Source organism: Macaca mulatta, chromosome X, assembly GCF_049350105.2.
Source record: "Macaca mulatta isolate MMU2019108-1 chromosome X, T2T-MMU8v2.0, whole genome shotgun sequence".
NCBI classification, from domain to species: Eukaryota; Metazoa; Chordata; class Mammalia; order Primates; family Cercopithecidae; genus Macaca; species Macaca mulatta.
In genome coordinates, this window is record NC_133426.1 from 137548191 (window position 1) to 137566924 (window position 18734).

The 18734-nt window shown below is 43.6% G+C and overlaps 1 protein-coding gene across 1 annotated transcript; it reads left to right on the forward strand.

Moving 5' to 3' along the window:
• Positions 1-3405: 3405 nt before the first annotated feature.
• Positions 3406-11794, forward strand: ARHGAP36 (Rho GTPase activating protein 36). The gene is made up of 11 exons (XM_015128192.2): positions 3406-3800; positions 5041-5106; positions 5613-5848; positions 6094-6286; positions 6508-6563; positions 6797-6947; positions 7495-7643; positions 7820-7996; positions 8236-8333; positions 8466-8572; positions 10535-11794. The coding sequence occupies exons 1-11, from the start codon at positions 3548-3550 to the stop codon at positions 10690-10692; spliced, it is 1644 nt and encodes a 547-aa protein (XP_014983678.1). The 5' UTR covers positions 3406-3547; the 3' UTR covers positions 10693-11794.
• Positions 11795-18734: the final 6940 nt, after the last annotated feature.

Here is an 18734-nt window from a genome sequence, read left to right on the forward strand (position 1 = left end):
CTTTTGAAACATGATTTTTTTTTGTAAACTCCGGCCCTATGCAAAGAACCTTCAATATTAACGTGTTTATTAAAAACCAATGCTAAATATCACACATAATATTATTAATTCAACTCTCAGACAACCACTGAAATGGATACTGTGTCATTTCACCATTTTATAGAGAAGACCACTGAGACTCAGAGAATTCAACTGACTTTCTTAAGATCACACAGCTAAGAAATCTAGAGCTTGGCTTTGAACTCAGTTCTATTTGGCTCTAACACCAGTACAGGTATTTGTCTAAAGATAGTGTTTCTGCAAATGTTTTGAATTCTAGACTGAAACTGAGCTGGTTTGCTTTCATCTTCCTTTTGAATCTCATGGTCACTTCAGGCTAGTGCCATGGTATACTGAAGAGGTCAGGGGAAAACACTTTGGAGCAAGAGAGGTCTCTTGGCACCTCTTTCCTGTAGGGAGCCTCCTTTTGTGTTCAGCTTGAAATGTCAGGCCTGAGGATGAGTATTCAAACCTCAAGAACCTGTTATGTGCCTCTCTCATAGTGCTAAAGCCTGCCTACTCATTCCCCCTCCCCACTCCACCCATCTGTTTCTTGTCTGGGGACACTGGTCTTCCTAAATCTGCTTCTGTATTGTATGCTACTGGCAACTTGAGAAGGTTGAAAGCAAGTAAGGCTATGCCAATTTTTCTGGTAGAATTGTAGCATATAACTGCTCTTAAGTTTAGCCCTGTGTGCTGGAGCAGGGAGGCAATGACAAACGGTTTATTCTAAGGCCTTTGATTTCCTTCGGAATTGTAAGCATCTAGGCTGACTCATCTCTCAAAGGCTTTTTTTCTCTCTCTCTCCTTTTGGGGCTGTTGTTGATTGGGGATTTTACTGTTTGTTCTTACCTTATATTTGGGGGAGAGAAGGGACTGATTTTCATCTTATTTTTGGGTGAAAGAATCAGCTCTGCTCTTTGGATGATCAGATCTGGTAAGCTTTGATAAGAAGAAATAACTGAACCTCCAAGACAGGTACAAAAGACGTCTGGATTGGGGAAAGGGAAGAGGGGAGTAATGTTAGAAAAATTAAGCCACAGCTAGGCTGTGTGTCTCAGAATGAGACCCTAGATTAATAGGCTCTGGACCTGCTATTTTGAATGGGGGATTGCTAGAGGCTTAGTCTGGAACTGTGGTTAAATGCATGTGCCTTTGGTTAAAATGGTCACTTTGCAAGTTGCAGTTTGGTGGTTGGGGTTAGGTGTTCATTTTGGGTCCAGGGGATGGAGCTTTGCAGTTGAAGCTTTAATAACTATGCTAGGTGTTTTCCTCTTGGCTTAGTTCAAAAGCCATAGGAAAACTCCTCATCTTTTCTCTTACTGCACCTATTTCTGACATCTGTGATCCTGGCTATTAGGGAAAGTGGGCAAAAGAGTTTTGGAGACAAAATTCAAGGTATGGTTTATTTGTTTGTTTGTTTGTTTTTTGGACAGAGGATAGCTCATCTATTTAGATTATTGCATGATAAACCCTTACTTTTCTCTCTCAAAGCTGCATTGCGTGATCTTTGAAATTTAAGCTCCCCACCCCCCAAATCATATATAGAATGTCATTGTAGATTCCATGGGAAATATACATTCAGTAAAGTAGTATGTAACTACTTCCTTTCTTGGCAAAAGGTTTAGTTCCCCATCTCCTGAATTATCTTCTCTATCAGGAACCAGCCATATTTACCCAAACCATAAACTTGGGAGCTATCCTAAATTGTTTTCTTTCCATTGCAATTAAAGATGTTCCCTAAGCCCTGTCAGTTCCATCCATGAGATTCGTCCCCTACTCCAGCCCTAGTGAGACTGACTTGTGTCAATATCCCTTGCCTCTTAGCTCATCTACCTACTTCCAGCTCTCTACCCAAAACAGGCTTTTTCATGGCTTTCTGTGATTTTTCCAAGGTGCAACCCTGACTCTTTCACTCCCTGCCTAAAACCCTATTGCCTTCAGGAAAAAGTCCAACTCTTTAAGCTGGCTTATAGGGCCATCCATGATCTCATCCCTGCCCATCCAGATTTATCTCCTTCCAGTCCCTTTATACAGCTTCAAGAATATGACAATCTCTCTCGTATCTCTTTTCCTTTGCACAAGCTGTTCTCTCCGGACGCTCCCCTCCTCTGTCTCCAGGCAAACTTAGATGTTTTCTCCTTTCAGCTCTCACAATACTTTGTTTATATCTTGGAGGTCTAACATCACAAGGTTTTGTAAATTGTTGCTAACCTGTGTATCTCCTTCACTGCACTGTTAAATCTTTAAAAAAAGAAATAGTATCACCTTGTTCATCCTTTGAATCTTTGGTGCCTGGCACAAAGTGGGCAATTAATACAGGTGTTTTTTTTTTTTCTTTAATGAAGGAATGAATGAACAAATGAGTAATAGAGAATGTGCGGGAAAGGATGCTGTGTGAGGTGCAGGGGCATACCCCGTGGGGGATGCTTTGTAGTCTGGAAGTAGTGTAAGATAGTGGGCACCATGGAGAAGGCACATATAAAATAGGTTTTACCATTACGCTAAGACAGACTCCACTTTGATCACCAATTCTGTTTAAGGAGTCTCACTAGAAATGGTCTGGAAATGATGTTTGTTGGTTTTGGTATAAATGATTTTTTTATGAAAAAGTAATATAATCAAGTTGTACAAAGTTTGGTAAATAGAGAAAAGGCAACAGGCAAACAAAATCTCACCAGTTAATGCAAATGCTGTTAGCATTTGGGTGAGTTTCCTTCAGTCTTATTTTTATGCATGCTTTTCTTCACATAGTTGCAATCAAAATTAATACAATTCTGTGTTTTGTATTTGTTGTTTAAAAACTCTGTAAATGTCACTTTAATGATTGCATAATTTTTCCATACTGTGGCCATTACAAAATTTATGTAACTAATATCATTGCTGGGCTAACTTTTTTTTCCCTTTTTTGTTACTATTATGGTTTATGTGGATATGCTTTTCCCTCTCTGTAGGAAGATTTTATTAGGATAGATTCCTAGAAGGGGAGTTACTAGGTCAAAGGGCCTGGGGACGATTTTTGGCTCTAGACCCTCGTGTTCAGTTTGTTTTCTGGAAGACTTGTATGAATTTGCAGCTCTCCTAACCTAGATGAAAGTCCCCTTTTTATCCAACCTGGACAGCATCGAGTACCATCAGGGAAAGAAAAAAAAAAAAAAAACCTCTAAAAACATTCTAATTGATTAATTAATGGAAAATACTTTTTAATTTTTGTTTCAAAGTGCTTTTGTTAAAAAATGTTTTTCTCTTTTATTTTTTCTTCATGTTTTCTCTCTTCGTACTTTTTTTTTTCTAATTAGGTTTTCTTTTTCCTGGACTATCTGTTAAGGGCTGATTTTTTGAAGTTGAATTTTTTTTCTTTTTTAGCAAAAGCAACCAGAGGCTGCTCTGCTTGAGGGTGAAGCCGCCTCCCAGTTTTCCCTCCCCCTCTACCCCCACCCCCATAGTTCTCTCCACCAGGTCCAGTGACAATTGGATGATGCAGCCTTGATAATCATCCGATTCCAGAATGGGTGGCTGCATTCCTTTTCTGAAGGCAGCAAGGGCACTGTGCCCCAGAATCATGCCCCCTTTGCTGTTGTTGTCCGCCTTCATTTTTTTAGTGAGTGTCTTGGGAGGAGCCCCAGGACACAACCCCGACCGCAGGACGAAGATGGTATCAATACACAGCCTCTCCGAGCTGGAGCGTCTGAAGCTGCAAGAGACTGCTTACCACGAACTCGTGGCCAGACATTTCCTCTCCGAATTCAAACCTAACAGAGGTAAGCTGTACCCCGGAGTGTGGCATCCTCGCCTTCGGGAGAGTGGACCCTCCGGGCAGGACGGGGCGGATTAGGGGTCTAGGAGGGAGGGAGGGGCTCACGCCTGATCTCGGACTTGGTCAGTTCTCCTGGCGTCTGGGGAACTGAAGAAGCCGGAGTTGAAGGCTGTTTGTTGAATTGCGGAAGGGGTAAAAATTAGTTGAGTTTGGTCGAAGGCTGGGGGTTGAGGGGCAGTAAGACAGAAGGCAGATATCAGGGACAGACAGGTGGACAGAGGGCCGGTGAAGAGACAGACGCACCAGGTGCGGTGCGAGAATAAGGCAGAGCGAGACGGAAGCGCAGAGGGACACTCTGGAGAGAACTGGGAGAGATAAAGACAGCGCGATCGAGAGACAGAGAGTAGAGGGAGATAGCGAGACAGTGTGTGAGAGAGAGACGCTCCTAGCCGGGCGGTGAGCGGGAGGGCGGTGCGGGCGCGGGGGCGGCGGCAGGAGGTGCGCGGCCAGCGCTGCCCACCTCAGCTGGCTGCCGGGGAGCGAGCAGGACGCGGCGCAGGACGAGGTTCGAGCGCACCAGGGAATCTCAGGGGTACGCGCGCGGATTTGGCAGCGGAGCCCAGGCGGGTAGCGCGGACCCAGGCGCGCCCCAGAGGTATTGGAAAGTGCTGGGGGTGGCAGCTTCGGTAGGCGCACACGGCAAACGCAGCTTGAATTGAGTGAAGCAAAGGGCTAGGAGCCCCCGCTGGCAGTCACTGATGCCAGATTCGGAGTGCGGGGACAGCCAGGTGTCGCCGCTTCTCCTACCGCAGCGCAGGGAGCCGACGGCAACCTGGTGCGAGCGCGCCCGCGGTAACTTGGCGACCCTCACCCGCGGTGGTGCTGCAGGAGAGCCCCTCCCTCCCTTCTCCTGTTGTGTGATCTGGGGGCTTCAGAGCCCCGGAATTTATGTTTTAAGTGTTGTATTGAGGGACTGCGGGTGCGTAGCAAGATGCGCGGTGCGCACGTGGCGCATTAGATTGTCTGGTTTGGTTAAATTCTTGGAGTCTGATACAAGTGAGATAAGCTTGGCCTTGTTAGGTGGGGAAACTGAGGCTCACAGAAAGCTAATTACTTTTCGCCCGCTGGACAGAACTCGCCTCTTTGCCACCCCCTCCCTCTGCTGCAGGTCAGTGCGTTGGGATATTTTAGTCACTTATCAAGTCCTATTTGTAAGTGTATCTTTTCTTTTTCTCTTCCCGTAGCTTTGCCTACTGACCGTCCGAACACCTTGGATAAGTGGTTTCTGATTTTGAGAGGACAACAGAGGGGTGAGGGGGCTCTTGTATTTTCTTTAGAAAAGAAATAGAGTGCTAACCTCCTGTGTAGTGTGGCCCTGGCTATTGGAGACTGGGAGGCGTCCACCGTCCCAGGAGACACTCTCTTCAGCTCCCAAACCCCACAGGGGGTGATATCAGGAAATGGCGCAGTAGCTGTAGGTGCTTGGCACGGTCCTCTCAGACCTTTCTGGTGGACTCACCCCACACAGATAAACCCGAAGAAATCGCCCTCTTTGCCTCAAGGTAGTCACCCCCAGGGAAAATTTAAGGCAGGGACCTCGAGCCTCGTCGGGGTGGTTGAGTGGAGCTGAGTCCTTTCGCCAAACCACTGCGGGGTCTTTTTGGCTAGCTCCCCAGGGAGGGGCGCTGCGGGTCTGGAGAGGTGGGGTTGGCTGCGAGTGGTTGCTGGGAGGAGTGCTACAGCCCCTGCAGTTCCTCCGGATTTAAGCGCTGCGAGGCTTTGACGTTTCTCATTCTTTCTCTCCGTGGCTCCTCAGCTGTATCACTCAAGACATTTGGCATTCGCCTGGAAGAGGTCCTGGTGAACGAGTTTACCCGCCGCAAACATCTTGAACTAACAGCCGCGATGCAGGTTGAAGAAGCCACCGGTCAGGCTGCGGGCCGTCGTCGGGGAAACGTGGTGCAAAGGGTGTTTGGCCGCATCCGGCGCTTTTTCAGTCGCAGGCGGAATGAGCCCACCTTGCCCCGGGAGTTCACTCGCCGTGGGCGTCGAGTGAGTTAAACCCTCCAGGTTTCAGGCAGGGGCCTCTCCTGAGGTATGCAGGAATGTGAGGCCGGAGGGTCAAGGCCTGTGCCCTCAGAGGCAGGGGGGAGCTGAACACAATATGTTGAAGTGCTGTCCTTGGCTTGCCACAAAGGGAATGTATCTTGTTCTGAATGTCATACATACAGTACTCAGGAAGGTCCTAATTGACTCTCTTTATTGCCCATTTTAAGATAATCTGGATTTCTCCACAGGGTGCGGTGTCTGTGGATAGCCTGGCTGAGCTGGAAGACGGGGCCCTGCTGCTGCAGACCCTGCAGCTTTCAAAAGTTTCATTTCCAATTGGCCAACGACTTCTGGGATCCAAAAGGAAGATGAGCCTCAATCCGATTGCGAAACAAATCCCCCAGGTTGTTGAGGCTTGCTGCCAATTCATTGAAAAACATGGTAAGGGTGCTGCAAATGGGTAAATCAAGGAAGGAGGCAAAGGGAAAGGAGGGATGTTCTAGAAATGGGGGGAGAAAGGAGGTCGAGGATGAAGGGCTTGGATAACATTCCCCTGACACCCAGTGGAGGTCGGGATGCGGGGGCGGGAGTGGGGGGAAGAAGGGAAATGCCATGGGAAAGGGATTCAGAGATGCTTAGCATCTCCTGGTCTTTTCTTTCAGGCTTAAGCACAGTGGGGATTTTTACCCTTGAATACTCCGCGCAGAGAGTGCGTCAGGTAAATTGGTTATGTTTACATGTTTGTTCCTCCAATAAGAAAGAGCAGGAGGAGGTGGGGTTCCCCCATAGACCTGACTACCTGGTGGGGGGAGGAGCAGGGTCTTCTTTGCAGCCCCCAGGCCCACCATATTGCCAGCTACTTCCACTGAAGCCTGGAACCTGTTGAAGGAATGACCAAGATGGAGCCCCTGGTGGGCCAGGCAGATAGTCCATGTCTTCTCCTTTTCCTAGCTCCGTGAAGAATTTGATCAAGGTCTGGATGTAGTGCTGGATGACAATCAGAATGTGCATGATGTGGCTGCACTCCTCAAGGAGTTTTTCCGTGACATGAAGGACTCTCTGCTGCCAGATGATCTGCACATGTCATTCCTCCTGACAGCAAGTGAGTCTTCTGACCTCCCTACTAGGGCAAGGAAAGGAAATATTATTGGGGTCTAGGGGTTCTAGGGACAGAGCTCAGGCTGGAGGACTTCGAAGAAGTAAGGCAGAATGAACATAAGAAGATGAAAAAACCTCTCCAGAATATATACACTTACTATTTGTCAATTAAAAATAAAATGTTAATAAAAAAACTTATTTGGGTTACTTTCTTTGTATTTCAAAATGTTCCATTATAAGTCTGTTGCTTGGATATTTCTCTAGAGCTTCTTGAAGATGTGTGTGCCCTCTCAGGCCAAAAAAAAAAAAAAAAAAAAAAAAAAAAAAAAAAAAAAAAAAACCAGGTTCTGTAGAGGAGATCTGGTTTTTATGGGAGCACGTCTTGCTTTCAGAGTTCCTGAGCTCAAATGCTTTGGAAATGAGCAAAGGCAAGATGCCTGGGTACTTTCTCCATAACTGCCAGCAAGTTTCAAGCAGAATCTCACCTCCCTTGGTATCAGTCTGTGGCCAGGACCATCCCCCTGAGACAGTCCCTGTTTTCCTTCCTCTAGCTTTAAAGCCCCAGGATCAGCTTTCTGCCCTGCAGTTGCTGGTCTACCTGATGCCACCCTGCCACAGTGATACCCTGGAGCGTCTGCTGACGGCCCTGCATAAAATCACGGAGAACTGCGAGGACTCAATTGGCATTGATGGACAGTTGGTAAAAAGATCTGGGAAAGAGTAGTGAAAACTGTAGTATGGGACATATGTGGGAGTATATCAGCAAGAGGGTGGATGGAGAGGAGAGAGAGAAACAAGAATAAAAAGAGACATATTCATTTGTACAACTCCCAGTACTACCTCAGCGTCAATCACTTTCTGCTTTCCTTTACCTAGGTCCCAGGCAACCGTATGACTTCCACCAACTTGGCCTTGGTGTTTGGATCTGCTCTCCTGAAAAAGGGAAAGTTTGGCAAGAGAGAGTCCAGGAAAACAAAGCTGGGGATTGATCACTATGTTGCTTCTGTCAATGTGGTCCGTGCCATGATTGATAACTGGGATGTCCTCTTCCAGGTAGGTGCAAGTTTTGGATGCACTTGTTTTACACATCCCTCTCCTGTTCACAAGGCAAGGCACAGTTGTACCTGCATCTTTAAGGGTAGCCAAAACAGGCAGCCACAAAATCATCCAGTCTAGAAATTCCTCCCACATTAGCTGGCCTTGGTACCTTTAGTACTGGGTACCTGAAAGAGATGAGTATAAATGAAAAGGTGCTGTGTAATGATGGCTAATGTTGCTAATTCTACCCTCAGGTGCCTCCCCATATTCAGAGGCAGGTTGCTAAGCGTGTGTGGAAGTCCAGCCCGGAAGCGCTTGATTTTATCAGACGCAGGAACTTGAGGAAGATCCAGTGAGTGTTTTTTGGGTTTGTTTATGCTTAGCCTGAAGCACCTTCTACTATGGGGTTTTCCAACTCCCGACCATCCTTATATTAAGTAATGCAAGTACACAAATTGACTTTTTCAAAATCCTTCCCATTCAGGAGTGCACGCATAAAGATGGAAGAGGATGCACTACTTTCTGATCCAGTGGAAACCTCTGCTGAAGCCCGGGCTGCTGTCCTTGCTCAAAGCAAGCCTTTTGATGAAGGTCAGTTCCCTGCTGGAGGTCAGACCCTTGCCAAAGGTCAGTCCCTTGCTGAAGGTCAGGCCCTTTTTGAAGGCTAGGTCGTTGCTGAAGGTGAGCCCCTTGAGGAAGATGAGTCCTCTGAGGAAGATGAAGAGCTAGTATTTGAATATCTTAATCAAGGAGTAGTCTTTGGGGGAAGCTCAAGGTCTAGAAATCCCAAATAACTTTGAGATTCAGGGCCCACATCTTGAAGGAATACCAGAGCTTGGTGAGGAAGATGATGATGATGATAATGATGGCACTTTAAATTTTGATGATCATCCTTCCCTTGGAGATATTCTAGAACCAGATTATGAAATTCCAGAACTCATTGAGATCCCAGACTTTGAAGAAATGCCATATTTTGAGATGGTCCCAGAACTTGAAGGAGCCCCAGGTGTGCAAGAAATCCTGAACCCTGGAGAAAACCCAAACCATAACCTAGAAGAAGGACCAGACTTTGAAGACCACCAAAATCTTAACCTTGCAGAAGTTCCCTATCTTGATGTAATCCCAAACAATGAAATCCCAGACCATGCAGATGCTTCAGATAATGACGAAATCCAAGATTCTGAAGAAGATCCCAGTCTTGAAGAGGTCCCAGCTGTTGATGAAGTTCCAAATGATGAAGCCTCAAATGCTGAAGAAATCCCAGACTATGAAGCCCCAGAGGTAAATGGGATTTCAGACTCTGAAGAAGACCTTGATTCTGAAGAAGTCTCAGCTCTTCATGTGGTCCCAAGCCCTGAAGAAGCCCCTGGTGGACGTGAAATCCCAAATCATGAAGAATCTCCAGAGGTTAATGGACTCACAGACTCTGAAGAAGATCCCAATCTTGGAGAGGTCTCAGGTTTTGATGGAATCCCAAATGATGAGGAAGCCTCAGACACCAAAGAAATTCCAGACCGTGAAGAAGCCCCAGAGACCAATGAAATTGCAGGCCCTGAAGAGGTCCCAGCTCTCCAAGTAGTCACAGGCCCTGAAGATGTCTCTGATTTTGACGAAATGCAAGCCCATGAAGAATCCTCAGATGTGAGTGGAGTCCCAAACAACGAAGAAGCCTCAGATATTGAAGAAATTCCGGGATGTGAAGAAGCCTCTGATGTTGGTGGAAACCAAGACTCTGAAGAAAGCCCCAGTCTTGAAGAAGATTCAGTTCTCCATGTGGCTCCAAAACCTAAGGATGCCCAAATTTGCAACAAAGTTCAAGATTATCAGAAAGACCAAGTCAATGCATTTGAAGAAGAAGTTACCACTATGGCTCCAGAAACTGAAGATGTCTCCATTTTCAGTACAATTCCAGACCCTCCACAAGACCTGGCTGTCAACCTTGAAGAAGTCATGAATGTGGAAGAAGTCCCAATGCCTAAAGATTTAGACTCTAAAGAGGTTCAGAATCCAAAGGCAATTCAGTTTCATAAAGATGCAGATGTTGCATTCCCTGTAGATACCACTCTCCTTAAAAACAAGTCTCAGCCTAGCCAAGTCATGGACTACAAGTCCTCCCCAGAGCTGTTGAAGAGCAACACCTGCTTTCTCTCTTCCATGCAGTGCTGTAAGCTTTCAGCTCTAGCTTTGTTACTCATTTGCTTGGTAAAATTAGTCAGGTTACTTGCAGGGTGGTGGAGGTTATTAGGAGGTCGCCCTCTTACCCGTCTCCTTGGTAGTATTATACATTCCCTCTGAGCACAGGGTATCTGTCTTACTCTTTCTCTTTCCTAACTCAGCTGTTTTCCCAGTTCCCACAGTGGTCCTAGATTCAGAGATCTGTGTTCTGCTGTCAGGTTGTAGTATTCTTACATGTCAAATGCGGATAATCATTCCTGTCCTACCTTCTTGCCTCATACTGTATTTGAAACTCAAAATTAGGTCTTAGTGCCTTGGGTGATGTGCAAAGTACAAGGTCTAGAAACATAAGGAGTTAACATTGTTACTATTTTCCAGGTTCCTCTGAGGAGGCAGCTGTGCCTCCCGGCACTGCCCGTTCCCATGATGATGAGGAAGGAGCGGGTAACCTCCCCATTCTGGAGCAAGACCGCCCATTGCTCCGTGTGCCCCGGGAGAAGGAGGCCAAAACTGGCGTCAGCTACTTCTTTCCTTAGATGATTTTCCTTCTATAAGGTGCCAGACAGGGGAAAAGAGTGGGGGTAGATCTGGGATGTCACAGGAAACATTAAGGAGAGAGTTGAAGGTAAAGATCTGAAGGTAAGAGGGAGTTCCACCTGATGCTCGGGTCAGGATGAGAATTCCAAACACACTGCCAGACCCTTCACTGGGGATGCTTGGTCTCTTCAGCTGGTAAAAGCAGAGCTGTTTCTGTATCATGCCCAAGCTCCCCGGTACTACCTTGCCTTTCTCTTTTACCCCTGATCTTGGCTTTCTCTCTCTCTCTGCAGACTTCCCTTTAATTGATGTGACATTTGTGGTAAACACCTTTCCCAGGGAACCTCACAAATCTTGAGGTGCTTTCCCTTCCCCAAATGGGATTGCATGATTTCCCTGACTTTCCTACCCTCCTCCCAAGAGCTCAGTTGGAAAGGCCCTCAAGAGGCATGCTAGAACATTAGGTCAGCCTACTGACAACTGACAAAAAATTCATGCGAAATCATGTCACACCAATGCATAGCCGTGTCCCTGCAGCAATTCCACTGCCTTAGGATTTCCCCCTCCAAATTATTCAGACCAATGGCTTGCCAAATGGCCTCTCCCAAAATTCTGTGCAGTTTTGCTCAGGTCACTCCAACAGAGAAACCTGAAGTGTAGATCTAATTAGTGTTTCTGGCATCCAAAGTTAGAGGAAAAATTAGGTTTTATTACCTGGATCTGCGTTAAAGACAATTGATGTTCACACCCTGTTGTCAGCAAAATAGCTAGTTAGGTAAGGACACATAGTTCCAAGTAGCTAAAGTCACCTGATTATAAATGTTCTTAACTATCGTCTCTGTAATTCCTTTATACAGGACAATACAAAATTGCGGGACATGCTCTGGTAACACACAGATATGGGTTATGTATGACATCCAAAATTACAGCTGATATTCTGGGTAACAACTGCTAAGGTCCATAGAATGAAGAATGTATTGTATTGAGGGATATAAATTGATCATATAATGGGTAACAACTGCTGAGCTCAAAGATTTGTGATTGTTAAAACCTCTCTGGCATTTAATCATTAATAAACATCTGTATTGTGACAGCAGCATATTCATGGCTTACTGTGTTTTTTTTTCTTTTAATTTGAGGGGTGAGTTGGGAAGCTCTGAGTAGAGAGCTGAAGGGGTAAAGGAGAGGTGAACAGAAATAAAGAGGAAAGGGTGATGTAGAATAAAGAGAAGAAGATGACATGAGATAAAGGGAAGGGGGTGACATAAATGAGGGGGTGGAGTGATGTGTAAGAAAGAGGAGGGAGTGAAGTGGGAAAAAGGGAATAGGATGATTTGGGGTAAAGGGGAGGGAATAGAGTAGAATAAGTGGGAGGGGGAGACATGGAATAGAGAGGGAATGACATGGGATAAACGGAAGGGGGTGACATGGAATGAGGGGGTGGAGTGAGGTGGAATAAAGGGGAGAGGATGATATGGAATAAAGGGGAGGGGCTGATGTGGAATAAATGGGGGGTGAGGTGGAATAAGGGGAAGTAAAATAGAATAATGGAGAAGGGCTATAATGGAATAAAGGGAGTGGAAGTATTAATATTAAAGTAGAAAAGGTTAAGGGGAGATGAAGGAGAAGTAGGGGAAGCAAAGGAAGCTTAAGAGGAGAGCCTATAAGGGGGAAGGGAGTGAAATAAATGAGGAGACCACTAGGTATTTTCAACTGAGAAATTCCCCCTGAATCAGTGAAAAATAAAATCCTAGAAACATCGGCAGACATATGACTTCCAAGGGTCAGAGGAAGAACACACTGCTGTCTGATTGATAAGACTTTCAACTTTTCTTGAAAACTTATGGCTTCATGACATACTTGGAAATTTTCCATGTTAGATACAGGGCCTTAGAAAGTGGAATGGTTTGTGTTATTTACTTTTACACATTTTGCTTTAGGATATTTCCTTGCATAGAGCTTTACAAACTGAAGACTTGTAGCATTGTCCCCTCCTACACTAATACATTCTGTAAATAATAATAATCATGATAGTTAACACATGTCAAGGTCTTCCAAAGTGTCTGACACTGTTAAAAACTTTACGTTCATCATTTAATTTAATATTCACAATAACACTATGAAATATATGCTACTGTCATCTTCAATGTATTCTCGAAGAAAACGAGGTACAGAGAGGTTAAATAACCTGCCCAAATTACACAGTTGGTTAGTGGAAAAACAGCCAGTCTTTAAAGCTGGATTGTTTAAACACTAGATTATACTGGCCCATTCATCTTGGGATTTTGCCTCAGACTCAAAGATGCATTGTGATGTCTGCAGCAATTTTTTTATATTGGGGTTTGGACTTTCAACAAGCAAGTTTCAGGTTTCTTCCTTACAGGTCCTTTCTCTCCAGAAAGGACAGGCTATTAGACAATAACTGATATTTCAGGCAGATTCTAGCAGTTATACCTGGGGCTTACAGATATCAGAGGCAGAAGAAAATGTAGGAGCTCACCCATTCCAACCTTCTTGTTATATGAATAGTCACACTAGGGCTCAGACTTGGGAAAGGTCAGAGATCTGGGAGTAAGATTCAGACAGACCTTCTGACTGCATTTCCAGGACTTTACGGGGTCAAAAAAGTAAAATGTGTCCTGTGAAAAGTTTACGTGTGCTTTCATCATTTAGCTTCAAAACAAACCAACCAGATAACAAAGAAGAAAGTAGATTATTTGAAAACATTGCCTTCACTCTCTGGCCTTCCCTGAAACCAGGTTTTCTCCTAATCTTACATTTTTTTTCCCAGTGCCAATTCCTAACCAGCCCCAGGGACTGGGCCTGAGAGTGGTTGTAGATGTGGGCATTGTCCTTGCTGTTCTCCACACTGTAAGGACCCAGCTCATAGGCTTCCTGACACTCCAAGTCCTGTCCTTATTCTGGGTGCCGCCAGCAATCTACACATGGAAGACTTACCCCATATACCCTGGCCTCACACCTCTCTGACCTTTAACTTCTTAGTACCTTAACCACTCCCAGTCACTTGGCATCACTGGGTGTGGCTTCAACTCCAATATCCCACTGAGGCCCAAATCTCCTAATGAAGGCTGGGTCCATGCCGTTTGCTCTTTGGCTTCCCTGAGGGGTCCAGTGCCCAAAACGTTCCTTTTCTCTTCACTATTTTCCCTGTCCAGCCAAAATTTGGGGCATATTGATTTAGTGTTAACTGCCTCATCATCCCCTTGCCCTCCAAACGCCACATCTGCCCTATTTAGCCCCAGTTTTGGGTCTTTCCAAACAAATGCTTTCTCCGATTCCATAATAACCACTGTGGGAGAAAGGAGCAGCACGCCAAGAATTTCCAACCTCAGCTGGCCCTTCTGGCCACCCTGCAATCCTTTCACGCACCCCAGGTCATCTCTTTCTCCAATTTTCCTCTATCTGTACTCCAAGTTTTTTCATCACTCCTCTCAAACAACAGCCCCTTTCACTCTACCCTCACCACACCCCATACAATGGCTCAGACTCCTACTTCATGAAGGAGATTGAGGCTAACTTCAGCTCCTTGCCCCTACACCTACAAAGGTCTTTTTGGCTTCACTAACTCTCACTTCATATTGCATAGCACTACTTCTTATTATATAGCACTCCTTCAGCGTAGAAGTTCCTATTCTAGTTTCTTTTCCCTTGCTCTGTCTCTCCTCCGCTTTCCTTCTCCATTATCCCCAACCCTAAAACCTTGCTTACACTATTATCTCAGTTCTCTTGCTTGATTTTTAAATCTCTCCTTCTCTACTAGTTTACTTACTTCAGGATATTCTCATGATCAAGTGTCTCCCATCTTAGAAACAATTCCTTGATCCATCACCACCCTGTAACAATTACTATATTGCTCTTTTTGCCAAGCTCATTGAAAGAAGAGTCTATTCTATTCTGTATCTTCCTTCTTTTTTTTTTTTTTTTTTTTTTGAGACAGGGTCTCATCTGTGTCACCCAGGCTGGAGTGCAGTGGCACAACTGTGATTCAATGCAACCCCTGCCTCCTGGGCTCATGCCATCCTCCTCCCTCAGCCTCTCAAGTAGCTTGGGCTACAGGCACATGCTTCCATGCCCAGCTAACTTTTTCTGTATTTTTTGTAGAGATGGGGTTTTGCCATGTTGACCAGGCTGGTATTGAACTCTTGAGCTCAAGTGATTCGCCCACCTCGGCCTCCCAAAGTGCTGGGATTACAGGCGTGAGCCACCACGCCCGGTCTCTATCTTCCTTCTTACCTCCCATTTATTCTTCAGTCCATACCAATCAGGCTTCTATTCTCACTACTCTAATAAAATGGTGGCAAAAGCCACCACCAATAACCTATTATTACATTCAGTAAACATTGGTAGTACACTTATTTTCCTCGGTCTCAGTGACACCACCACACCACCATCTCCTGATGTTTTACTTATATTTTTAAAATTAAACATTTTTATTTGAGATAATTGTAGGTTCACATGCAGTTTTAAGAAACAATACAGAGAAGTCCTGTATATCCTCTACCCAGTTTCTCTAGTTGTACTATTTTATAAAGCTACAGTACAATATCACAGCTAAGATATTGACATTGATACAGTCCAGATACAGCAAAGTTCCATCATCATGAGAACTCCTCCTGTTGCCCTTTAATAGTAAAATAGACAAATCTACCTTTCATTCCCACCACCCCCTTTCCTAACCCCTGGTAAATAATCTGTCATCCATTTTTATAATTTTGTCATGTCAAGAGTGTTATATAAATAGAATCATACATACGTGAGCTTTTGGGAGTGGCTTTTTTTTACTCAACATGATTACTTCATCTCTTTTTATTGCTGAGTAGTATTTCATGGTATAGATGTACCATAGTTTGTTTAACCACTCACCTACTGGAGGACATTTTGGCTGTTTCTCCAGTTTGGGGCTATTATAAATAAGACCACCATGAACATTCGTGTACAGAATTTGAGTGGACATATGTTTTCAGTTTTCTGGATGAATGCCCAGCTGTGCAATTACTGGGTCGCACACAATTGCATGTTTAGTTTTATAAGAAACTGACAAACCACTTTCCAGAGTAGTTACACAACTTTATATTCACACCAGCAATGTATCTGCATGCTTGCTAGCATTTGGTCTTGTCACTATTTCTTTTTATCTTGCCCATCATTATAGTTGTGTAGCGATATCTCATTGTGGTTTAAATTTGTATTTATCTGATGCTTAATGACATTGAACATCTTTTATGTGTTTATTTGTCATCTGTATAGTCTTCAGTGAAATGTCTGTTCATGTGGATATCTAATTGCTCTGGCATCAATTGTTGAAAAGACTATTTGTTCTCCATTGAATTGCTTTTGTGCCACTCCTTGCATGATTTCTGGTGAGAAGTCCACTATAATTCTTATCCTTGTTCCTTTACAGGCAAAGTATTTTCCCCTCTGGCTTCTTTCATGACTTTCTCATTACCTTTGGTTTTCTGCAGCTTGAATATGATATGCTTAAGTATGACTCTTGGCAATTTATATGGTGTCACCTGAACTTCGGGGATGTGTGGCTTTATGTCTATCGTTGATTTTAGAAATCGATGTACCGTTATTATTACAAATCTTTCTTCTGTTTCTTTCTCTCTCCTCTTTCTGGTAATCTATTTACACATGTTACATCATGTGAAAATGTCTCATAGTTCTTGGATGCTCTTTTCTTTTTTCATTCTTTTTTTTTTTTTTTTTTTTTTTTAGTTTAGTTTAAGAAGTTTCTGTTGACCTATCTTCAAGATTACTCATTCTTTCCTTGGCCGTGCCCTTTGTACTGATGAGCCCATTAAAAGCATCTTTCATTTCTGCTAGTGTTTTTTCATTTTTGGCATTTAAAAACTCTTACTTAGAATTCCCATCTCTCTCCTTACATGATTAATCTGTTCTCACATGTTGTCTACTTTTTTTATTAAAGCCCTTAGCATATTAACCATAGTTATTTTAAATTCCTGTCTGATAATCCCAACATTTATATCAGTCTTGTTCTGATGCTTGCATTGTCTCTTCAGACTATGATTTTTCATGCCTTTTGGTGTGCCTTGTAATTTTTGTTGAAAGGTGAACATACTGTATGTGATGTCAGGAATTAAGGTAAGTAAACCTCTAGTCTGAGGATTCATGTTAATCTGGCAAGAATTGGGCTTTGTTTAATCTTTTCTGTAACTATCGGTGCCTCAGGCTTAAACTTTTCTAGTGTTCTTGTTTTTGTCTCCCTAATTAACATTGTGCTTTCCTAAGTACTCCTCTGAGAGAGAGTCTGTGTCTTGCAGCTCTTTCGATTGCAACTCACTATTATAATACTGGAGCCCTGTTGGTATGGTGTTAAGGTGTGGATCAGGGGATTTTTATAATCTTCTGATTACATCTGTCTTTTAATGGATCTGTGTCTTTGGAATGTGACTTTTACAAGTGTTTCTTTAATGACAGAGCTTTTCCCCTCCTGTCTCCTGTTCCATTCTTTGCCTGCAGTGTTTCCAATCTATTTCTTTAACAGTCTGATCCTTGTTTGCTATTTTTCCCTCAAGTGAGACAGGAAGGCTGGAAGATGCGGGAGTGTAGACGAATTCTCTTCTCTCAGCTAGGATAAAGTTTCAGAATTACGTTGGAGAATTAGCATTTGTTATGGAGAGGGCTCTAGATGTATTTCAGAATGGTTACTCTTCTACTATCTCTCCAGCACCATAAGGAGACTTTTCTTGGATCCTGTATCCTCATTGTAAGAACCTGATGGGGTTCCTAGAAGGGAAAGTAGATTAAAAAATGTGAGGATCCGCCTAAGACTGTGGATCCTATGAGTTTCTGACTCTCATAGTAGTCCACACTCAGCCTTTTAGCAATTTTTCAGAACTACCGTTTAAATGTTTTTACCATCTTATGGTTCCAGTAGCTTCTGTTTTAGTTAAGCAGATTTCAGTTGCTGTAGATTTTTGAACGTGGCTTTCTCTCCAGATTTAGAGATAGTAGTTTGCCCTGTGACCTCAGTTATCTGATGGGTCAAGAAAAGTTGTCGATTTTTAGTTTGTCCAGCTTTTTCTTGTTGTAGGACAGAAGTGACAACTTCCAACCTGTTTATACGTTGGAGCTGGAACCAGACATGTCTAATATTGCATTTCCAATGTCAGTTTCTACATGTTCATTGTTAATATATAGAAAAGGGATTGATTTTTTGTGTGTTGGTCTTGTCTTATGTGACCTTGATGAGCTTACTTACTAGTTTTAAGAGAGTGCTTTTTTTTTTTTTTTTTTTTTTTGAGACAGAGTCTCACTCTGTCGCCCAGGCTGGAGTGCAGTGGCCTCAGCCTCCTGAGCAGCTGGGACTACAGGCGCCTGCCACCACGCCCGGTTAATTTTTTGTATTTTTTAGTAGAGATGGGGTTTCACCATGTTAGCCACGATGGTCTCGATCTCCTGACCTTGTGATCCACCCGCCTCGGCCTCCCAAAGTGCTTGGATTACAGGCGTGAGCCACTGCGCCCGGCCAAGAGAATGTTTTTTAATAGGTTACTTGGAATTTTTCTATGCAGACAACCATGTCAGTTGAAAATAATGGCAGTTTTATATCTTTCTTTCCAATCTATATGCCTTTTATTCCTTTTTCTTATCTAAATGCAATGACCAGACTTTCCAATATTATGTTGAATAATAGTGGTGAGAGGGGACATCCTTGCATTTTTCTTCATCTTTGAGGAAAAAGCATTCAGTGTTTCACCATTAATTATGATGTTAGGTGTAGGTCTTTTGTATAATAGATGCTTTTTGTTAAGTTGAGATTGTGCCTCTCTATTCCTATCTTGCTAAGAGGTTTTTGCTTTTTATCATGAATTAATGTTGGATTTTGTCAAATATTTTTTCTGTTGATATGATCATATGATTTTTCATTTAGCCTGTATATATTATGGATTACAATGGTTGATTTATGAATATGGAACCAGCTTATATATCTGGAATAAATTCTACTTGGTCATGGTATTTAAGTTGTTTATTTTTACATTGATGAATTCAGTAT

Coding starts and splice junctions, on each gene's coding strand:
- ARHGAP36 (XM_015128192.2), top strand. CDS start 3,548: ATGGGTGGCTGCATTCCTTTTCTGAAGGCAGCAAGGGCACTGTGCCCC. Junction 6,287..6,507: donor CCAATTCATTGAAAAACATG/GTAAGGGTGCTG, acceptor CTTTTCTTTCAG/GCTTAAGCACAGTGGGGATT. Junction 6,948..7,494: donor GTCATTCCTCCTGACAGCAA/GTGAGTCTTCTG, acceptor TCCTTCCTCTAG/CTTTAAAGCCCCAGGATCAG.